The 17,254-nt window shown below is 40.7% G+C and overlaps 2 protein-coding genes across 2 annotated transcripts; both read right to left on the reverse strand.

The window, feature by feature from the left end:
* Positions 1-474: 474 nt before the first annotated feature.
* Positions 475-3,926, reverse strand: LOC130236529 (mucin-4-like). Its single transcript, XM_056467253.1, has 3 exons — positions 3,866-3,926; positions 2,903-2,958; positions 475-2,729 (listed from the first exon to the last, which is right to left on the reverse strand). The coding sequence occupies exons 1-3, from the start codon at positions 3,883-3,885 to the stop codon at positions 544-546; spliced, it is 2,262 nt and encodes a 753-aa protein (XP_056323228.1). The 5' UTR covers positions 3,886-3,926; the 3' UTR covers positions 475-543.
* Positions 3,927-12,798: 8,872 nt separating this feature from the next.
* Positions 12,799-16,258, reverse strand: LOC130236504 (mucin-4-like). The gene is made up of 3 exons (XM_056467227.1): positions 16,175-16,258; positions 15,220-15,275; positions 12,799-15,047 (listed from the first exon to the last, which is right to left on the reverse strand). Exons 1-3 carry the CDS (start codon positions 16,192-16,194, stop codon positions 12,865-12,867), a joined length of 2,259 nt encoding a protein of 752 aa, XP_056323202.1. The 5' UTR covers positions 16,195-16,258; the 3' UTR covers positions 12,799-12,864.
* Between the last annotated feature and the right edge of the window lie 996 nt (positions 16,259-17,254).

The raw sequence follows: 17,254 nt of genomic DNA on the forward strand, positions 1-17,254 counted from the left end.
AACAGAACACACGTGATTCTCTATGGGACAACCTTAATTATGTTCTCTTATATTCAGTATTTGTTATTTACAGCACCTATAGTTATTAATACACTATTTTGAATGGTGCAAAAATTACCGCAATAAAAGCATGCTCTCTGTAAATTGTAGGCACAAGCAGTTTTTGGAATCAAAAGTAGTTAACTACTTGTTTCACCCTTTTGTGTAATTTAATGCAAGTAATTAACACAGAAACCAAATATTTTCCCCAAGTCCAGGACTGAGGTTAAAGGACGGGTGAGAGGGAGGAGAGGAAAAAAAAAAAATTCTGTAGTGACAACTGTCACACTTGTTTACCATTAAACCTTTAGGTCCAAATCAAGAGTCACTTGCTAAACTACATACAATTTAGTGGATTTCTTTGAATAGTCAGTTTGCTACATACTGGCAACTACTAAAACATCCCACCAAAAATAAATTCATCCATGCCTAGGAAACTTTACTTCAAAATTTTATTGGAAATCAGTTTAGGAACATTGCATCATATGGCAGTTTAGCGGTTTCCTAACCCTTGACAGAGTAATAACGTCTTAGGGTAGAAAAGCTGCTGGAAGGATGAGAAAGGTCACCAGTTGAGGTCTGGAGGACAGAGGATGAAGATCCCGTAGAAGACGAATCTTTGGCATTTTGAGCCTGGATTAGTCCACCATATGTGGTGCTTCCTTGCAAAGTGTAAGGAGCAGAGGAACCTGTCTGAGAGTCATAGACCGCTGTAATCTTCTTTAAACTCGGCACAGCTGACTGACTAGTAACAACTTGGGGCAGGGATACAGATACGTATGGGGTTGAAGGTACTGAAACAACCTGGCTTGTTGAATCTTGACCCTGGAGTAGTCCTTGCAGAGTGAAGGGAGCAGAAGAACCAGTCTGAGTGCCATAGACAGAGGTAACCTGCTTTGAACTTGGCACAGCTGACTGACTAGTAACAACTTGGGGCAGGGATACAGATACGTATGGGGTTGAAGGTACTGAAACAACCTGGCTTGTTGAATCTTGACCCTGGAGTAGTCCTTGCAGAGTGAAGGGAGCAGAAGAACCAGTCTGAGTGCCATAGACAGAGGTAACCTGCTTTGAACTTGGCACAGCTGACTGACTAGTAACAACTTGGGGCAATGATACAGATACGTATGGGGTTGAAGATCCCGAAACAATCTGGCTTGTTGAATCTTGACCCTGCAGTAGTTCTTGCAAAGTGAAAGGGGCAGAGGATCCTGTCTGGGTAGTATAAAAAGAGGTGACCTGCTTTGAACTTGGCACAGGGGTCAATTGACTAGTAACAACTTGGGGCATTGTTACAGATACATATGGGGTTGAAGATCCCGAAACAACCTGGCTTGTTGAATCTTGACCCTGCAGTAGTTCTTGCAAAGTGAAAGGGGCAGAGGATCCTGTCTGGGTGGTATAAAAAGAGGTGACCTGCTTTGAACTTGGCACAGGGGTCAATTGACTAGTAACAACTTGGGGCAAAGATACAGATACGTATGGGGTTGAAGGTACTGAAGCCACCTGGCTTGTTGAACCTTTACCCTGGAGTAGTCCTTGCAGAGTGAAAGGGGCAGAGGATCCTGTCTGGGTGGTATAGACAGAGGTGACCTGCTTTGAACTTGGCACAGGGGTCAGCTGACTAGTAACACTTTGGGGCATTGTTACAGATACATATGGGGTTGAAGATCCCGAAACAACCTGGCTTGTTGAATCTTGACCCTGCAGTAGTTCTTGCAAAGTGAAAGGGGCAGAGGATCCTGTCTGGGTGGTATAAAAAGAGGTGACCTGCTTTGAACTTGGCACAGGGGTCAATTGACTAGTAACAACTTGGGGCAAAGATACAGATACGTATGGGGTTGAAGGTACTGAAACCACCTGGCTTGTTGAACCTTTACCCTGGAGTAGTCCTTGCAGAGTGAAAGGGGCAGAGGATCCTGTCTGGGTGGTATAGACAGAGGTGACCTGCTTTGAACTTGGCACAGGGGTCAGCTGACTAGTAACAACTTGGGGCATTGTTACAGATACATATGGGGTTGAAGATCCCGAAACAACCTGGCTTGTTGAATCTTGACCCTGCAGTAGTTCTTGCAAAATGAAAGGAGCAGAGGATCCCGTCGGGGTGCCATAGACAGAGGTAAACTGCTTTGTGCTTGGTCCAGTCATCAACCGACTAGTAACATATTTGGGCAATAATATGGTTGCATATGGGGATGAAGACCCTGGAACAAACTGACTTGTACCTTGAGCCTGGGTAATTACGCCATAGGTGGCACCTTGAGAAACTGAACTAGACAGACTCGGGGAGCTCTGGTCATTAGTGGACTGGCTAGAAACTCCAGTCTTGGAAGGGAAGCTGCCACTTACCCCTTGTGCAAAAACAATTGGTCCAGAACCACTTGTGGTGGATCCAGACAAATCCTGAAGTGACACTAAACCACCAATACCAGATTGATCCACAGGCAGAGAAGCTGAAGAGGGGGTATTTGGAGGTAGAGCTTGGGGTGTCGAGTCAGAGCTGCTGGAAACATCACCTTTAACAACCTGAAGTAGATTAAACTTGGGTGTGTTTTTTGGCAAACCAGAGACCACTTCTTCAAGCAAAACCCCAGTCACAGGGGCTTCTGGCAAAGACTGGACCGCAAGAGGCAAGAAAGCGTTGTCAGATGGCTGACCCCACCATTGGCCAGCCTTTCGATAAGTTGAATCTAGAAGAGGAAAGAGAGAAAAAAAAAAAAAAAAAAAGAGAAAGTTAACATTTTAGTTTGTGAATTAATCACTTTAAGGGTCTTCAAATGTCTTAAATCCACAAACTAAAAAAGTTCCTAAAAGATAAGTGCACTTGTGATAGAAGAGAAACATACAATCATGAACTACTTACATGCATAACCAGGAGCATTCTTCCAAAACAGCAGGAAGACTACTAACAAGGGTAACCTACAAGTAGAAAGAGATAGCATCATAACATTAATCATTTAAATACTCAATATTTGCAGAACAAAAACTAGTGATGTGACGTCGTGTGCCGATACATCTCGCAGTGAAGCACTGTGCCGGAGCTTGATTTGTTTTGCCATAATCACGTGATCAGTGACGTCCGAAGCTTCACGGTCGCCTATACCCATGTGACTGCTTCGAATTTTGATTCAACGGTTTAAACACCCTCATGGGTTAGTAAAGTGTATAGCAAGAGATTGGGCGTCAATTACATACATTTCTACTGTTTCAAAGCACTGCACCTCTCCCACACACACACCAGTAATTAAACTAAAATACAATAGTCATTTATAGTAAAAAGGTTTTGAACCATACTAAAGTGTATTAGCATATTTTTTACAACTATCTTTAAAGAAAACCACTGCATATCGTAGTATAGTGTTTAGCGGAAGCCAGCTGGCGAACGCAGCCCGAAAACTTCACTCACATAGCCTCCTCAGTGCATTCGCCTCCCATGCAGGAATCGAGGGTTCGATCCCCACTTAGAACGAGTGGCTGGGTGAATGTAATTGGAAGATGTCAGTACGTTTGAATACCTTGGATTTTACTACAGTCATCTGTGGTGTACTGTAATATACCTTATGAGTAAAAACTACAGTAATTAAGTTATTTATTTATATTACCTGTTGTTGTATTACTACATGAATGAGTTCGTCAGTTGTGAACATTTGACATTGCAACCCAGTCCTTTCCCACACTTTAACCAGAAGAGGTCCTCATCGAGCTCTGATTTTAAAAGCTTCGAGAAACGAATGTTTTTCCGATACATTTGAGTCAAGTGCTTCACTGGTTCAGAAAGCTTCATTTCACCATCACTAACACAAACAGTGCAACTGGATAAACTCACCTTTTCCATCCTTGATCCATGGCTTAATTAAACCAAACAACAAAACCTAACACTGACTGCTTATGGTTACAAAGCCCCATAAACGACCCACAAATCCATGCATGCAAACTGCTGGAGGTAAGTGTATTTTATAGACCTTCAGCCATTCAATGAAATTACCAATTACATTAACACTGTTCAGCTGTGAAAATCACTGGCTGTTAAAAGACAATTGAATGTTTTGTGAAGGCTCTGACCCCCTCTGCTGTTTAAACATTGTAAAGCAGCTAATCCCAGCCTTTCACTGTTTATTGTGTACAATTAATGAGTTAATAAGTAAATTAAAAAAAAAAAAAAAATATATATATATATATATATATATATATATATATATATACATACAGTATATTTTATTGTCTAATGTATCGATTTAGCTAAATTGTACATTTTATTGTATTTTTGTTTAGTAGTATTATGAGCGTCATTCACTTGCCCACAACAAAGCGTATGAACCGAGTTGTTACATATTTTTCATATAGTTTTCATTTGTTAAATATCGCTTGATATTGCATTCTTGGCACCAAATACATTCTAATGAACAACCATAAATTACATGTTTTTAGAAAAGTGTAAAATAATCTAACAGTATGTGGCAAAAGAAGAAAAACTCTATTGCTCATTTCTTTAGACACTATTTATGGGAGGGTACTAAACATTGCTGTTTGTACCATACTCTTCCGTGACTTTATCTTAGATTTTGGTGCATCAATCTATTAAATTGCTTAATATGATTTGCACTTCATGTTTTGTTTTATTTTAAATTCATTGCTGGGAAAAGACAAATGTTTAGGCTCAAAGCCTTCCTCAATGTGCAAAGCAATTTATTTCCTCCTTAATTAATCACGCAGCAAAGGAACAGCAACAGTTAATGGAATAAACATTGGTTAACTTCAGTGAATTATATTATTTCATCACAGGTTGTGCCTCACTTAATTTATTGTTTTTTGTGTCAGCCCAAAAGAAAATTGATAATAAGAGGTTCAGGGCTGTGAGCCCAACTAAAGCAAACACTTTTCTCCATGATGGTGACTTTAGTCTATGTGGTCCACATATGTTTTAAGATAACTGGGCCACATTTGCCATATCTTCTCTGGGCCACTATAGGCTCAAATCCACATTAGCCATAGCTTACTGTGCCGAATATTTGCCAAAAGTGGCCCACATATGTTTTACGATAACTGGGCCCCATTTTCTATATCTTCTCCGGGCCACTATAGGCTAACGGATGCATTAGCCAGAGTTTACTGTGCCGAATATTTGGCAAAAGTGGCCCACATATGTCTTAAGATAACTGGGCCACATTTGCACCTACACATATGAGCCACTTTAGGTTTAGACCCAGATTACCCTTAAATGACTGCGCCACATTTTTGCCAACTGTGGCCCACATTTGTCCTCCATACTTTGGGCTAAATTGACCATTTTCCACATGGGCCACATTAGGCTCACATTCAGATTACATTTTGCCAAAAGTGCCAAATCTTTGCCTTAAATGGCCCATATTTGAATTTGAATCTTTAGTCCCCTTTTGCCATTGTACAGGTGGGCCACTTCAGGCTCACATTCATTTTGTCTTGGCCGAAGGAATATCACCAGTGCCGCATAACTGCCTAAAGTGGCCCACATTCGTATGCTATCTGGGTATAGCACACTTTACATACATTTCATTCATACATTTTCTTTTTGGCTTAGTTCCTTTATTAATCAGGGGTCTCCACAGTGGAATGAACCGCCAACTTATTCAGCATATGTTTTATGCAGCGGAAGCCGTTCCAGCCACAACCCAACACTGGGAAACACCCATACACTCTTGCATTCACACGTTTACACTATGGCCAATTTAGCTTAATCAATTCACCTATAACGCATGTCTTTGGACTGTGGGACAAACCGGATCACCCGGAGGAAGTACATAGATTCTTGGCACCAAAATAAATAACAAATATAATGCCACAACCATACATGACAATTTTTTTCATACAAACCATTAAATAACGTGAGAAAAGAATAAACAAAAATAAATTGCTCAGTGTTTGGCTTTCCTCTTGCTATGGTAAACAAATGCTCTTGATTTGATATGGCCACTGCAGTTTCTATTCATTTTTAATGAACATCTGGGTACTTTTCATCATTTATAGAACATTTTCTCTCTTTTAAAGATACAGTGAAAAGATTGTAATACGTACAAATCCATACAATACATTAATCCCTAATCGTAGCACTTCTGAAATAAAGAAACAGGTTGTTTTGTAATACACACTAGCAGCCATATCACTTGCTCTGAAGTCTAAACTCTGTCTGGCCTTTACCACACGGTTTGACACACTGAGCCACACACCAAAAAAACATCCTCACAGCAGTGTAGCGACACTAACTGTGTAAAGTAACTAATTACAAATACTCAAACTACTGTAATTGAGTAGTTTTTCTCAGGAATTGTATTTAATAAGTAGTTTTCAAAATGTGTACTTTAACTTTCCCTTGAGTACATTTTTGTGCTGTATCTGTACTTTTACTCCACTACTTTTTTTTCTTGTCTATGGGGTTTAGAAAAATCAGTCCTGTGATTCCTGTCCAATCAAATCACACATAGAAGATAAATCGCATCATAGTGAACAACCTCAAGACATGAGCGATTTATAAATGCAGAAAACTGTTTGGAAGCATTAAAAGTGTCCAAGAAGATGTCCAAAATCTTTACACGCATTGCCCCAGAGACGGTTTAGATACATGTCATTGATGAGATGACGACAGATGTTTATTGTATGATGACCGAAATGTTGCATTTTGTTTGGAAATGAAAATCAGTTTGATGTCAGATGTCAACATCAGGATTATGTCAATGTCCAACGTCCAACCTAAAATCAACCACATATCAATGTCTAATGATGTTAGAGCTTGATGTTGTGTGGACGTTACCAATATGAATTCTATTAGATGTTGGATTTTGGCTGCCATACCTGACGAATAAATGTCAGTATTTGACATCAATATGACATTAGTTTAAGATGTTGGCTCGATGTTGGACTTTGGTCACTTTTCGAATAGACGTGTGAACATACTGGTCTCACGGTTTGGTTCGGTTCGGTTACGATCATCATGCCATCGATTCGGTTCAATTTGATATTTCAGTGCATCACGGTGCATTGACGATGCTTTATATACACAGTGTTTTATTTTGGGGGATGGCTATAACAAGCTGTCTGTATAAACACACACACACACACACACACACACACACACACATAGACACACCGCACCATACTGTCTCTCATTCACACACATACACAAACATAGACAGCACAAAACAAACACACACACGCGCACTCACACGCCACGCGCTTGCTTGTTTGCTAGCTCGGGGGCGATATTGTGAGACCGCCCAGTTACCGACCTGTTCCGCGCTTTATTCGGAAATTTATTCCCGCGCCGCATGAAATCTGGTCGGGTCCCGCGACAATGCACAGGTACAGCTGCAGGAATGCATACAGCCGAGAGGAAAAGAGAGGGGAGGAAAAGTCACGCCAGCAGGTAAAATGGGCCACAGTGAGAGAGAGAGAGAGGGAGAGAGAGAGAGAGAGAGAGAGAGAGAGAGAGAGAGAGAGAGAAATTAAGTACTTATATTCCTTCAATCACAGAGAAATAGGGGCTTCTGCTGTAAGTGCCAGTGAAAGACTTTCCAGAAAACACACACACAGTGAAATTTTTAAGTAGTTGGCGCCTGTAGTGTTGTATATACCCGCGCTCACCTCCCTCGCGACAGAGCGCATATGAGATAAATCACATCAGTGCATAATAACCGGTTATGATCATTACTGAACCGATACCGAATTGTCCACGTCTGCATCGTGGTGCACCGAAGAAACAATTAATTTTGACACCCCTACTTTCCAACACAACCTAAGGTCAACCAAATATCAACATCATTTGACGTCCCTATTGGGGATCAAAATAACGTTGTCCTTAGATGCTGGCAAGACATTGAATTTTGGTCACCTGATGTCATGACCTAAATCTAACCTAATATTAACATCTTATGGCGTTTTGTACAGTGTGGATAAGCTAAAATTGTCCATAGTGTATGTGTGTGAATGAGTGTGTATGGGTGTTTCCCAGGGATGGGGTGCAGCTGGAAGGGCAGCTGCGTAAAGCATATGCTGGATAAGTTAGTGGTTCATTCCGCTGTGGCGACCCCTAATTAAAAAAAGGGACTAAGCCGAAAAGAAAATTAATGAATGAATGGAGTTGTGTGCCTGCTGGGCAATAACTAAATGCACTACACAATGTTGCGTTTATGCACATCCACAAATTAGATGTAAATGAATAAGCTTTTTACAGCATAATACTTACTACTCACTACTCTTGAGTACTTTTGAAAGGTCTACTTTTTACTCCTACTTTCAGTAATATTTACAACAGATACTTTTACTCTACTTGCTCTACATTTTTAAGCAAGTAATGGTACTTTTAATTAAGTATGATTTCTCAGTACTCTTTACACCAGTGGTCACTATTTAGCAACACTTACATAATAACCAAATACTCAAAGAAGCAATGAAAAACAACTTTGTAGTTCACCAACACCACTGAGTGTTCTTGATTTCAGAGACTGAGAAACATCTAGAAGTGTAGATGACAGATTCACGGCTGATTGAGGTGCAAAGTGAATGGTCAAGCAAGTAAGACTAATGTTTGGAGTTTAATTTTTACAGAGTGAGTAAGGGATGCCCAAACACGTCCTCCAGGGCTGATGTTCTGCATAGTTTAGCTCCAAATTACTTCAACACCTGTCTGGAAGTTTCTAATATACCTGGATTAGCTGGTTAAGGCGAGTCTAACTGAAGTTGGAACTAAACTCTACAGGACACCGGCCCTCCAGGACCAAGTTTGGGCACCCCTGGAGTTTGTGATGGTTGAGTATCTCCTTTAGATGGATAGTACTGATCAAGCAGGTAGAGTGCTTTTGATTTTGTCTTTGTCTTACTGAGTGGAGTGGAAAAACTAGGGAATCACACCTCAGCAATGATAAGAAATTGATGGTCATGTATTACCTATCGATGGCAGATGTCCTTCCAGGAGGAAGGGGGTGGTGGTGGCCATATATAGTTAGACAGATGTTTTGTCTAACAGAGTAGAGCTCTGTTATGGCTCGTTTCCACCGAACAGTACAGTACGGTATAGATCGGCACGGGCCACCTTTATCAGGCTTGCGTTTCCACTGCCAAAAGATTACCAATGTTAGAATCATTTGCTCCTTTTTTTTTTGCACATCACTCTGGTGTTTGTCTGTTTCTGAAAGGATGTCAGAAGCACTTCAATAATCATGCGCACGTTATTATCATCAGCTCAAGAAGTTCGTTATTTCAAATATAGACACGCAGCGAGCACATGTTAGCTCTCTGGAGAAAGTTAAACCGCTCACGTTTTTAGACGGCCTCGTATCACAACAACAGGACACGGCAGATTTTGTTTTTCTTGACTTTGTGGCTGTTCATCAAGACGACAACAAGGTTTGTTTGAGCTTGGCTCAACCATGGCTCGTTATAATATGTATATAGTATTGCGATGTATTGTATCGGCTGTGTATTTAAAAATGGCGCTTCCTTTGTTTTCATTTTCCTGGCTTGTGCACGAGCTAGTAACTCTTCTCTGGAAACCAATAGCGCTCAGCTGCGCGTCTAGCTCCACCTTTTGGTACTCTTTTGCCATGCTAGGTACCCTTCCTAAAGGGTACCCAAAAAGTGGTTTGCTTTTTGGTACCTTTTGACAGTGGAAATGGCCATAAAACATACCCAACCATACTGTAACACTTAGTGGAAATGGGCCATTAGTCTTGTTTTTGTCTTTTGCAGATTAGGCTGGGGCATATAGAGAAATAGGAATCACACCTCAACAATGACTTGAAACTTACAGTCAGGTTAGGTATTTCCTGGATGGGTGGATAAATAGATGTCCTTCCAAGAGGATGGGGTGGAGGTGGGCTTAGATAGATAGAAGTCTTGTCTGTGGCAGATGTTTCTTTTCAGGTAATTGACGCCAAACATGCAAAAGAAGGAAACTCACAACAGCATCGATGGAGATTTTTCTGAAGAACACTGGAGAACATCTTGTGCATTGGCGGGGCTCAGCAAGCACTTAGAGCTAAGTTAGTCCTGTCTTTGTCTTCTTCTGACTGGAGTGCATCATGTGGAGAAAAATAGGAACCACATACCTCAGCAATGACTGAAAACTGATGGTCAGGAATATCCTTCAAAAACAGATGGATGGGTGCATGGATGGATGTCCTTCCAAGAGGAAGGGGTGGAGGTGGGCATAGATTGTAGATAATGGAACCACAAAAGGCAAAAAAGGGAGACTCATAAGAGCATCATTAAAGATTTATTTGAGAATTTCTGGAGAACAGCTTGTGCATTGTTGGAGCTCAGCCAGCAGGTAGGGCTCTGTTGGTGCTGTCTTTGTCTTTTGCAGACTGGAGTAGAGCAGCAGTAGGAGACTCACCAAGGGCGTTGCTAGACCCCATTTACTGGAGCATGTGCTCAGGAATCCTCTTCTTCATCTCATTGGGGAAGTTTCACTAGAGCTGCCAGCCAAAGTCCAATTTCTCAAACACAGTCTGGTTCTCATATGCACCTGTGGCACAAAACATACTTGGCTTAACCTGAAGTCATATGGCACTTCTGTTGTAAATCATAATATTATATTTGTTAATAATGAAAAAAGAAGCAAGATCCTCACAATTTCTTGAACAAGTGATGTTTTATATACATACTGGACAGAATTGAACCGAATTCATTCATTCTTCTATTTAACAGCACAGTATGTCATTTTCACTGCTAGAGGGTGCATATTCACAACAAACAAAGGGCTAGTAGTGCCGTTTGGTGGGCCGTTTACGTGTCGTTTTCAGCCAAAAATGGGAAACTTTTAATGCTTTTTTTTTGCCTGTTTGTTTACCTGACATCAAAAACATTTTTATGAGCGAAAATGCCTACAAATGAAAGTAGAAGATTTTAAAATGGCTTTGTTGTTGCTCACATGTACTGTAAACAACTAAAAAACAAGTATGTAAATGATGTCATGCACGAAACACAGGTATGTGTTTAGAGAGGTGTAGATTAAAGGCAGGCACAAACAAACACAACGGTGGCAGAGTATGTTATAGCTTGTGTTTGCTAACACTTCATCAGCAACAGCAGAGACACATCTTACATCTGGCAAGTTCTACATACAAGTGCTGAGACAAACGTTGTCACTTTCTTACTGTTTACTAACAAGGTGACTACTTAACTGACATACGTAATACAGCATTTTTGGCCATGTTTGCAATAGTATCTGGATGAAGCCTTTATTATGCAAGCTGAAATTGCATCTCTCAGCGATGCAATGTCAGACTCAAAGCACTCAATGGAATTGGTGAAATCATATGAGGGGTAGGGTTAGATGAGCCCATTAAAAAGTATTGCATGCAGCTCAGATTGCATCTGCACAGGGTCTGTATTCAGACCGCTCTCCATGTTTGTAGATCAGCAACACCAGCATCACAAATGAATCACCAGTGAGAAACACCATGATTTTTAGTAGTGTAAAGCTGCGGTCACACTGGGCTATTCCTCCCATAGACTTCCATTCATACGCACGCGAATGCGTCAGACCGGAAACGCGGGGTCATGCGTCAAGTTTCGCAAGTTGCTGCGGAGCAAAGTTCAAGCTTGGTGAACTCTAACCTGCGAAATCGCATCACGTGACTGCATGAGACCAATCTAGGTTCAAAACACGACCTCTCTGGACAGAAATTCAAAACATGAAGCAATCACTTGCTTTTTTAATGTCTAATCATCTTGTTTAATCCCGCCCCTTTTCGCAGCGACGCACGACAGAATTTCGCACACACAAAGCCCAGTGTGACCGTAGCTTTATTCAGAAGAAATGTGATACCAGTGACAATTTTCATGACAAATTCATATTACAAATTGCCTAATGCAACGTATATAACAACGTTGACAATCATGGTATACTAACTGAATCGCGTTAACCAATTAAAGCTAGTCACACTTGACCTTCGAAATTGCATCACATGATTTTGCAAGTCCAATCGAAGATCAAAACAGGACGGTTTTAATTTAAAACACGGTGCAATCACTTGTTTTTTTTATATATATTATAGTTTAATTTTTTTTTTTTTTTTTTTTTTAAACTTGTTTAATCATACCCTTTCTTTCCTTCTAGCGTGACTAAAGCTTTACACTTTTTTTTAACATTTATATTATTTTAAAGGAACCGTCTTTCCCAAAATTTTACTAGAACATTAGTGGATTAACAATTCAGTGAGAATTAGGTCATGAGTAAGAGATCTTCAGGAAAGTTCAGTGATTAAGTCTTAAAAATAGCAGGTTTTTGAAACCGAACACACGTGATTCTCTATGGGACAACCTTAATTATGTTCTCTAATATTCAGTATTTGTCATTTACAGAACCTATAGTTTTAAATACACTATTTTGAATGGTGGAAAAATTACCGCAATAAAAGCATACTCTTTCTGTAAATTGTAGGCACAAGCAGTTTTTGGAATCAAAAGTAGTTCACTCTACTCATGTCACCCTTTTGTGTAATTTAATGCAAGTAATTAACACAGAAACCAAATATTTTACCCAAGTCCAGGACTGGAGGTTAAAAGGACGGGTGAGAAGAGAGAAAAAAAAAAAAAAATAATAAATAATAATTCTGTAGTGACAATTGTCACACTTGTTTACCATTAAACCTTTAGGTCCAAATCAAGAGTCACTTGCTAAACTACATACAATTTAGTGGATTTCTATGAATAGTCAGTTTGCTACATACTGGCAACAACTAAAACATCCCTCCAAAAATAAAAATTCATTCATGCCTAGGAAACTTTACTTCAAAATTTTATTGGAAATCAGTTTAGGAACATTGCATCATATGGCAGTTTAACGGTTTCCTAACCCTTGACAGAGTAGTAACGTCTTAGGGTAGAAAAGCTGCTTGAAGGATGAAAAAGGTCACCAGTTGAGGTCTGGAGGACAGAGGATGAAGATCCTGTAGAAGACGAATCTTTGGCATTTTGAGCCTGGATTAGTCCACCATATGTGGTGCTTCCTTGCAAAGTGTAAGGAGCAGAGGAACCTGTCTGAGAGTCATAGACCGCAGTAATCTTCTTTGAACTCGGCACAGCTGACTGACTAGTAACAACTTGGGGCAGGGATACAGATACGTATGGGGTTGAAGGTACTGAAACAACCTGGCTTGTTGAATCTTGACCCTGGAGTAGTTCTTGCAAAGTGAAAGGGGCAGAGGATCCTGTCTGGGTCGTATAAACAGAGGTGACCTGCTTTGAACTTGGCACAGCTGACTGACTAGTAACAACTTGGGGCAATGATACAGATACGTATGGGGTTGAAGATCCCGAAACAACCTGGCTTGTTGAATCTTGACCCTGGAGTAGTTCTTGCAAAGTGAAAGGGACAGAAGATCCTGTCTGGGTGGTATAAAAAGAGGTGACCTGCTTTGAACTTGGCACAGGGGTCAATTGACTAGTAACAACTTGGGGCAAAGATACAGATACGTATGGGGTTGAAGGTACTGAAACAACCTGGCTTGTTGAATCTTGACCCTGGAGTAGTTCTTGCAAAGTGAAAGGGGCAGAGGATCCTGTCTGGGTGGTATAAACAGAGGTGACCTGCTTTGAACTTGGCACAGCTGACTGACTAGTAACAACTTGGGGCAATGATACAGATACGTATGGGGTTGAAGGTACTGAAACCACCTGGCTTGTTGAACCTTTACCCTGGAGTAGTCCTTGCAGAGTGAAAGGGGCAGAGGATCCTGTCTGGGTGGTATAGACAGAGGTGACCTGCTTTGAACTTGGCACAGGGGTCAATTGACTAGTAACAACTTGGGGCAATGTTACAGATACATATGGGGTTGAAGATCCCGAAACAACCTGGCTTGTTGAATCTTGACCCTGCAGTAGTTCTTGCAAAGTGAAAGGGGCAGAAGATCCTGTTTGGGTGGTATAAAAAGAGGTGACCTGCTTTGAACTTGGCACAGGGGTCAATTGACTAGTGACAACTTGGGGCAAAGATACAGATGGGGGTGAAGGTACTGAAACCACCTGGCTTGTTGAACCTTTACCCTGGAGTAGTCCTTGCAGAGTGAAAGGGGCAGAGGATCCTGTCTGGGTGGTATAGACAGAGGTGACCTGCTTTGAACTTGGCACAGGGGTCAATTGACTAGTGACAACTTGGGGCAAAGATACAGATACGTATGGGGTTGAAGGTACTGAAACCACCTGGCTTGTTGAATCTTGACCCTGGAGTAGTCCTTGCAGAGTGAAAGGGGCAGAGGATCCTGTCTGGGTGGTATAGACAGAGGTGACCTGCTTTGAACTTGGCACAGGGGTCAGCTGACTAGTAACACTTTGGGGCAATGATACAGCTACATATGGGGTTGAAGGAACCGAAACAACCTGGCTTGTTGAATCTTGACCCTGCAGTAGTTCTTGCAAAATGAAAGGAGCAGAGGATCCCGTCGGGGTGCCATAGACGGAGGTAAACTGCTTTGTGCTTGGTCCAGTCATCAACCGACTAGTAACATATTTGGGCGATGATATGGTTGCATATGGGGATGAAGACCCTGGAACAAACTGACTTGTACCTTGAGCCTGGGTAATTACGCCATAGGTGGCACCTTGAGAAACTGAACTAGACAGACTCGGGGAGCTCTGGTCATTAGTGGACTGGCTAGGAACTCCAGTCTTGGAAGGGAAGCTGCCACTTACCCCTTGTGCAAAAACAATTGGTCCAGAACCACTTGTGGTGGATCCAGACAAACCCTGAAGTGACACTAAACCACCAATACCAGATTGATCCACAGGCAGAGAAGCTGAAGAGGGGGTATTTGGAGGTAGAGCTTGGGATGTTGAGTCAGAACTGCTGGAAACATCACCTTTAACAACCTGAAGTAGATTAAACTTGGGTGTGTTTTTTGGCAAACTAGAGACCACTTCTTCAAGCAAAACCCCCATCACAGGGGCTTCTGGCACAGAAGACTGGACTGCAAGAGGCAAGAAAGCGTTGTCAGATGGCTGACCCCACCATTGGCCAGCATTTCGATAAGTTGAATCTAGAAGAGGAAAAAAAAATAAACCCACACATGAGAAAAGTTAACATTTTAGTTTGCGAATTAATCACTTTAAGGGTCTTCAAATGTCTTAAATCCACAAACTAAAAAAAAGTTCATAAAAGATAAGTGCACTTGTGATAGAACAGAAAACATACAATCATCAACTACTTACATGCATAACCAGGAGCATTCTTCCAAAACAGCAGGAAGACTACTAACAAGGGTAACCTACAAGTAGAAAGAGATAGCATCATTGCATTAATCATTTTCAAGAACTCAATATTTGCAGAACAAAAACTAGTGATGTGACGTCGTGTGCCGAGGCTTCGAAGCATGTATCAAAAAAAAAAAAAAACGATACATCTCGCAGTGAAGCAGTGTGCCGGAGCTTGATTTGTTTTGCCATAATCACGTGATCAGTGACGTCCGAAGCTTCACGGTCGCCTATACCCATTTGACTGCTTCGAATTTTGATTCAACGGTTTAAACACCCTTATGGGTTAGTAAAGTGTATAGCAAGAGATTAGGCGTCAATTACATACATTTCTACTGTTTCAAAGCACTGCACCTCTCCCACACACACCAGTAATTAAACTAAAATACAATAGTTATTAGTAAAAAAGTAAAAAGGTTTTGAACCATACTAAAGTGTATTAGCATATTTTTTACAACTATCTTTAAAGAAAACCACTGCATATCGTAGTATAGTGTTTAACGGAAGCCAGCTGGCGAACGCAGCCCGAAAACTTCTCACATAGCCTCCTCCTTAGTGCATTCGCCTCCCATGCAGGAATCGAGGGTTCGATCCCCACTTGGAACGAGTGGCTGGGTGAATGACTAATTGGAAGATGTCAGTACGTTTGAATACCTTGGATTTTACTACAGTCATCTGTGGTGTACTGTAATATACCCTATTACTACATGAATGAGTTCGTCAGTTGCGAACATTTGACATTGCAACACAGTCCTTTCCCACACTTTAACCAGAAGAGGTCCTCATCGAGCTCTGATTTAGAAAGTTTCGAATAACAAATGATTTTCCGATACAATTGAGTCAAGCGCTTCACTGGTTCAGAAAGCGTCATTTCACCATCCCTAACACAAACAGTGCAACTGGATAAACTCACCTTTTCCACCCTTGATCCATGGCTTAATTAAACCAAACAACAAAACCTAATACTGGCTGCTTATGGTTACAAAGCCCCATAAACGACCCACAAATCCAAGCATGCAAACTGCTGGAGGTAAGTGTATTTTATAGACCTTCAGCCATTCAATGAAATTACCAATTACATTAACACTGTTCAGCTGTGAAAATCACTGGCTGTTAAAAGACAATTGAATTGTTTTGTGAAGGCTCTGACCCCCTCTGCTGTTTAAACATTGTAAAGCAGCTAATCCCTTTTATTGTATTTTTGTTTACTAGTATTATGAGCGTCATTCACTTGCCCACAACAAAGCGTATGAACAGAGTTGTTACATATTTTTCATATAGTTTTCATTTGTTAAATATCGCTTGATATTGCATTCTTGGCACCAAATACATTCTAATAAACAACCATAAATTACATGTTTTTAGAAAAGTGTAAAATAATCTAACAGTATGTGGCAAAAGAAGAAAAACTCTATTGCTCATTTCTTTAGACACTATTTATGGGAGGGTACTAAACATTGCTGTTTGTACCATACTCTTCCGTGACTTTATCTTAGATTTTGGTGCATCAATCTATTAAATTGCTTAATTTGATTTGCACTTCATGTTTTGTTTTATTTTAAATTCATTGCTGGGAAAAGACAAATGTTTAGGCTCAAAGCCTTCCTCAATGTGCAAAGCAATTTATTTCCTCCTTAACTAATCACACAGCAAAGGAACAGCAACAGTTAATGGAATAAACATTGGTTAACTTCAGTGAATTATATTATTTCATCACAGGTTGTGCCTCACTTAATTTATTGTTTTTTTGTGTCAGCCCAAAAGAAAATTGATAATAAGAGGTTCAGGGCTGTGAGCCCAACTAAAGCAAACACTTTTCTCCATGATGGTGACTTTAGTCTATGTGGTCCACATATGTTTTAAGATAACTGGGCCACATTTGCCATATCTTCTCTGGGCCACTATAGGCTCAAATCCAGATTAGCCATAGCTTACTGTGCCGAATATTTGCCAAAAGTGGGCCACATATGTTTTAAGATAACAGGGCCCCATT

This window comes from Danio aesculapii, chromosome 10 (assembly GCF_903798145.1).
Source record: "Danio aesculapii chromosome 10, fDanAes4.1, whole genome shotgun sequence".
In the NCBI taxonomy this organism is placed as follows: Eukaryota; Metazoa; Chordata; class Actinopteri; order Cypriniformes; family Danionidae; genus Danio; species Danio aesculapii.

Coding starts and splice junctions, on each gene's coding strand:
- LOC130236529 (XM_056467253.1), bottom strand. CDS start 3,885: ATGGATCAAGGATGGAAAAG. Junction 2,959..3,865: donor ATGGATCAAGGATGGAAAAG/GTGAGTTTATCC, acceptor TTCTACTTGTAG/GTTACCCTTGTTAGTAGTCT. Junction 2,730..2,902: donor GAATGCTCCTGGTTATGCAT/GTAAGTAGTTCA, acceptor TTCCTCTTCTAG/ATTCAACTTATCGAAAGGCT.
- LOC130236504 (XM_056467227.1), bottom strand. CDS start 16,194: ATGGATCAAGGGTGGAAAAG. Junction 15,276..16,174: donor ATGGATCAAGGGTGGAAAAG/GTGAGTTTATCC, acceptor TTCTACTTGTAG/GTTACCCTTGTTAGTAGTCT. Junction 15,048..15,219: donor GAATGCTCCTGGTTATGCAT/GTAAGTAGTTGA, acceptor TTCCTCTTCTAG/ATTCAACTTATCGAAATGCT.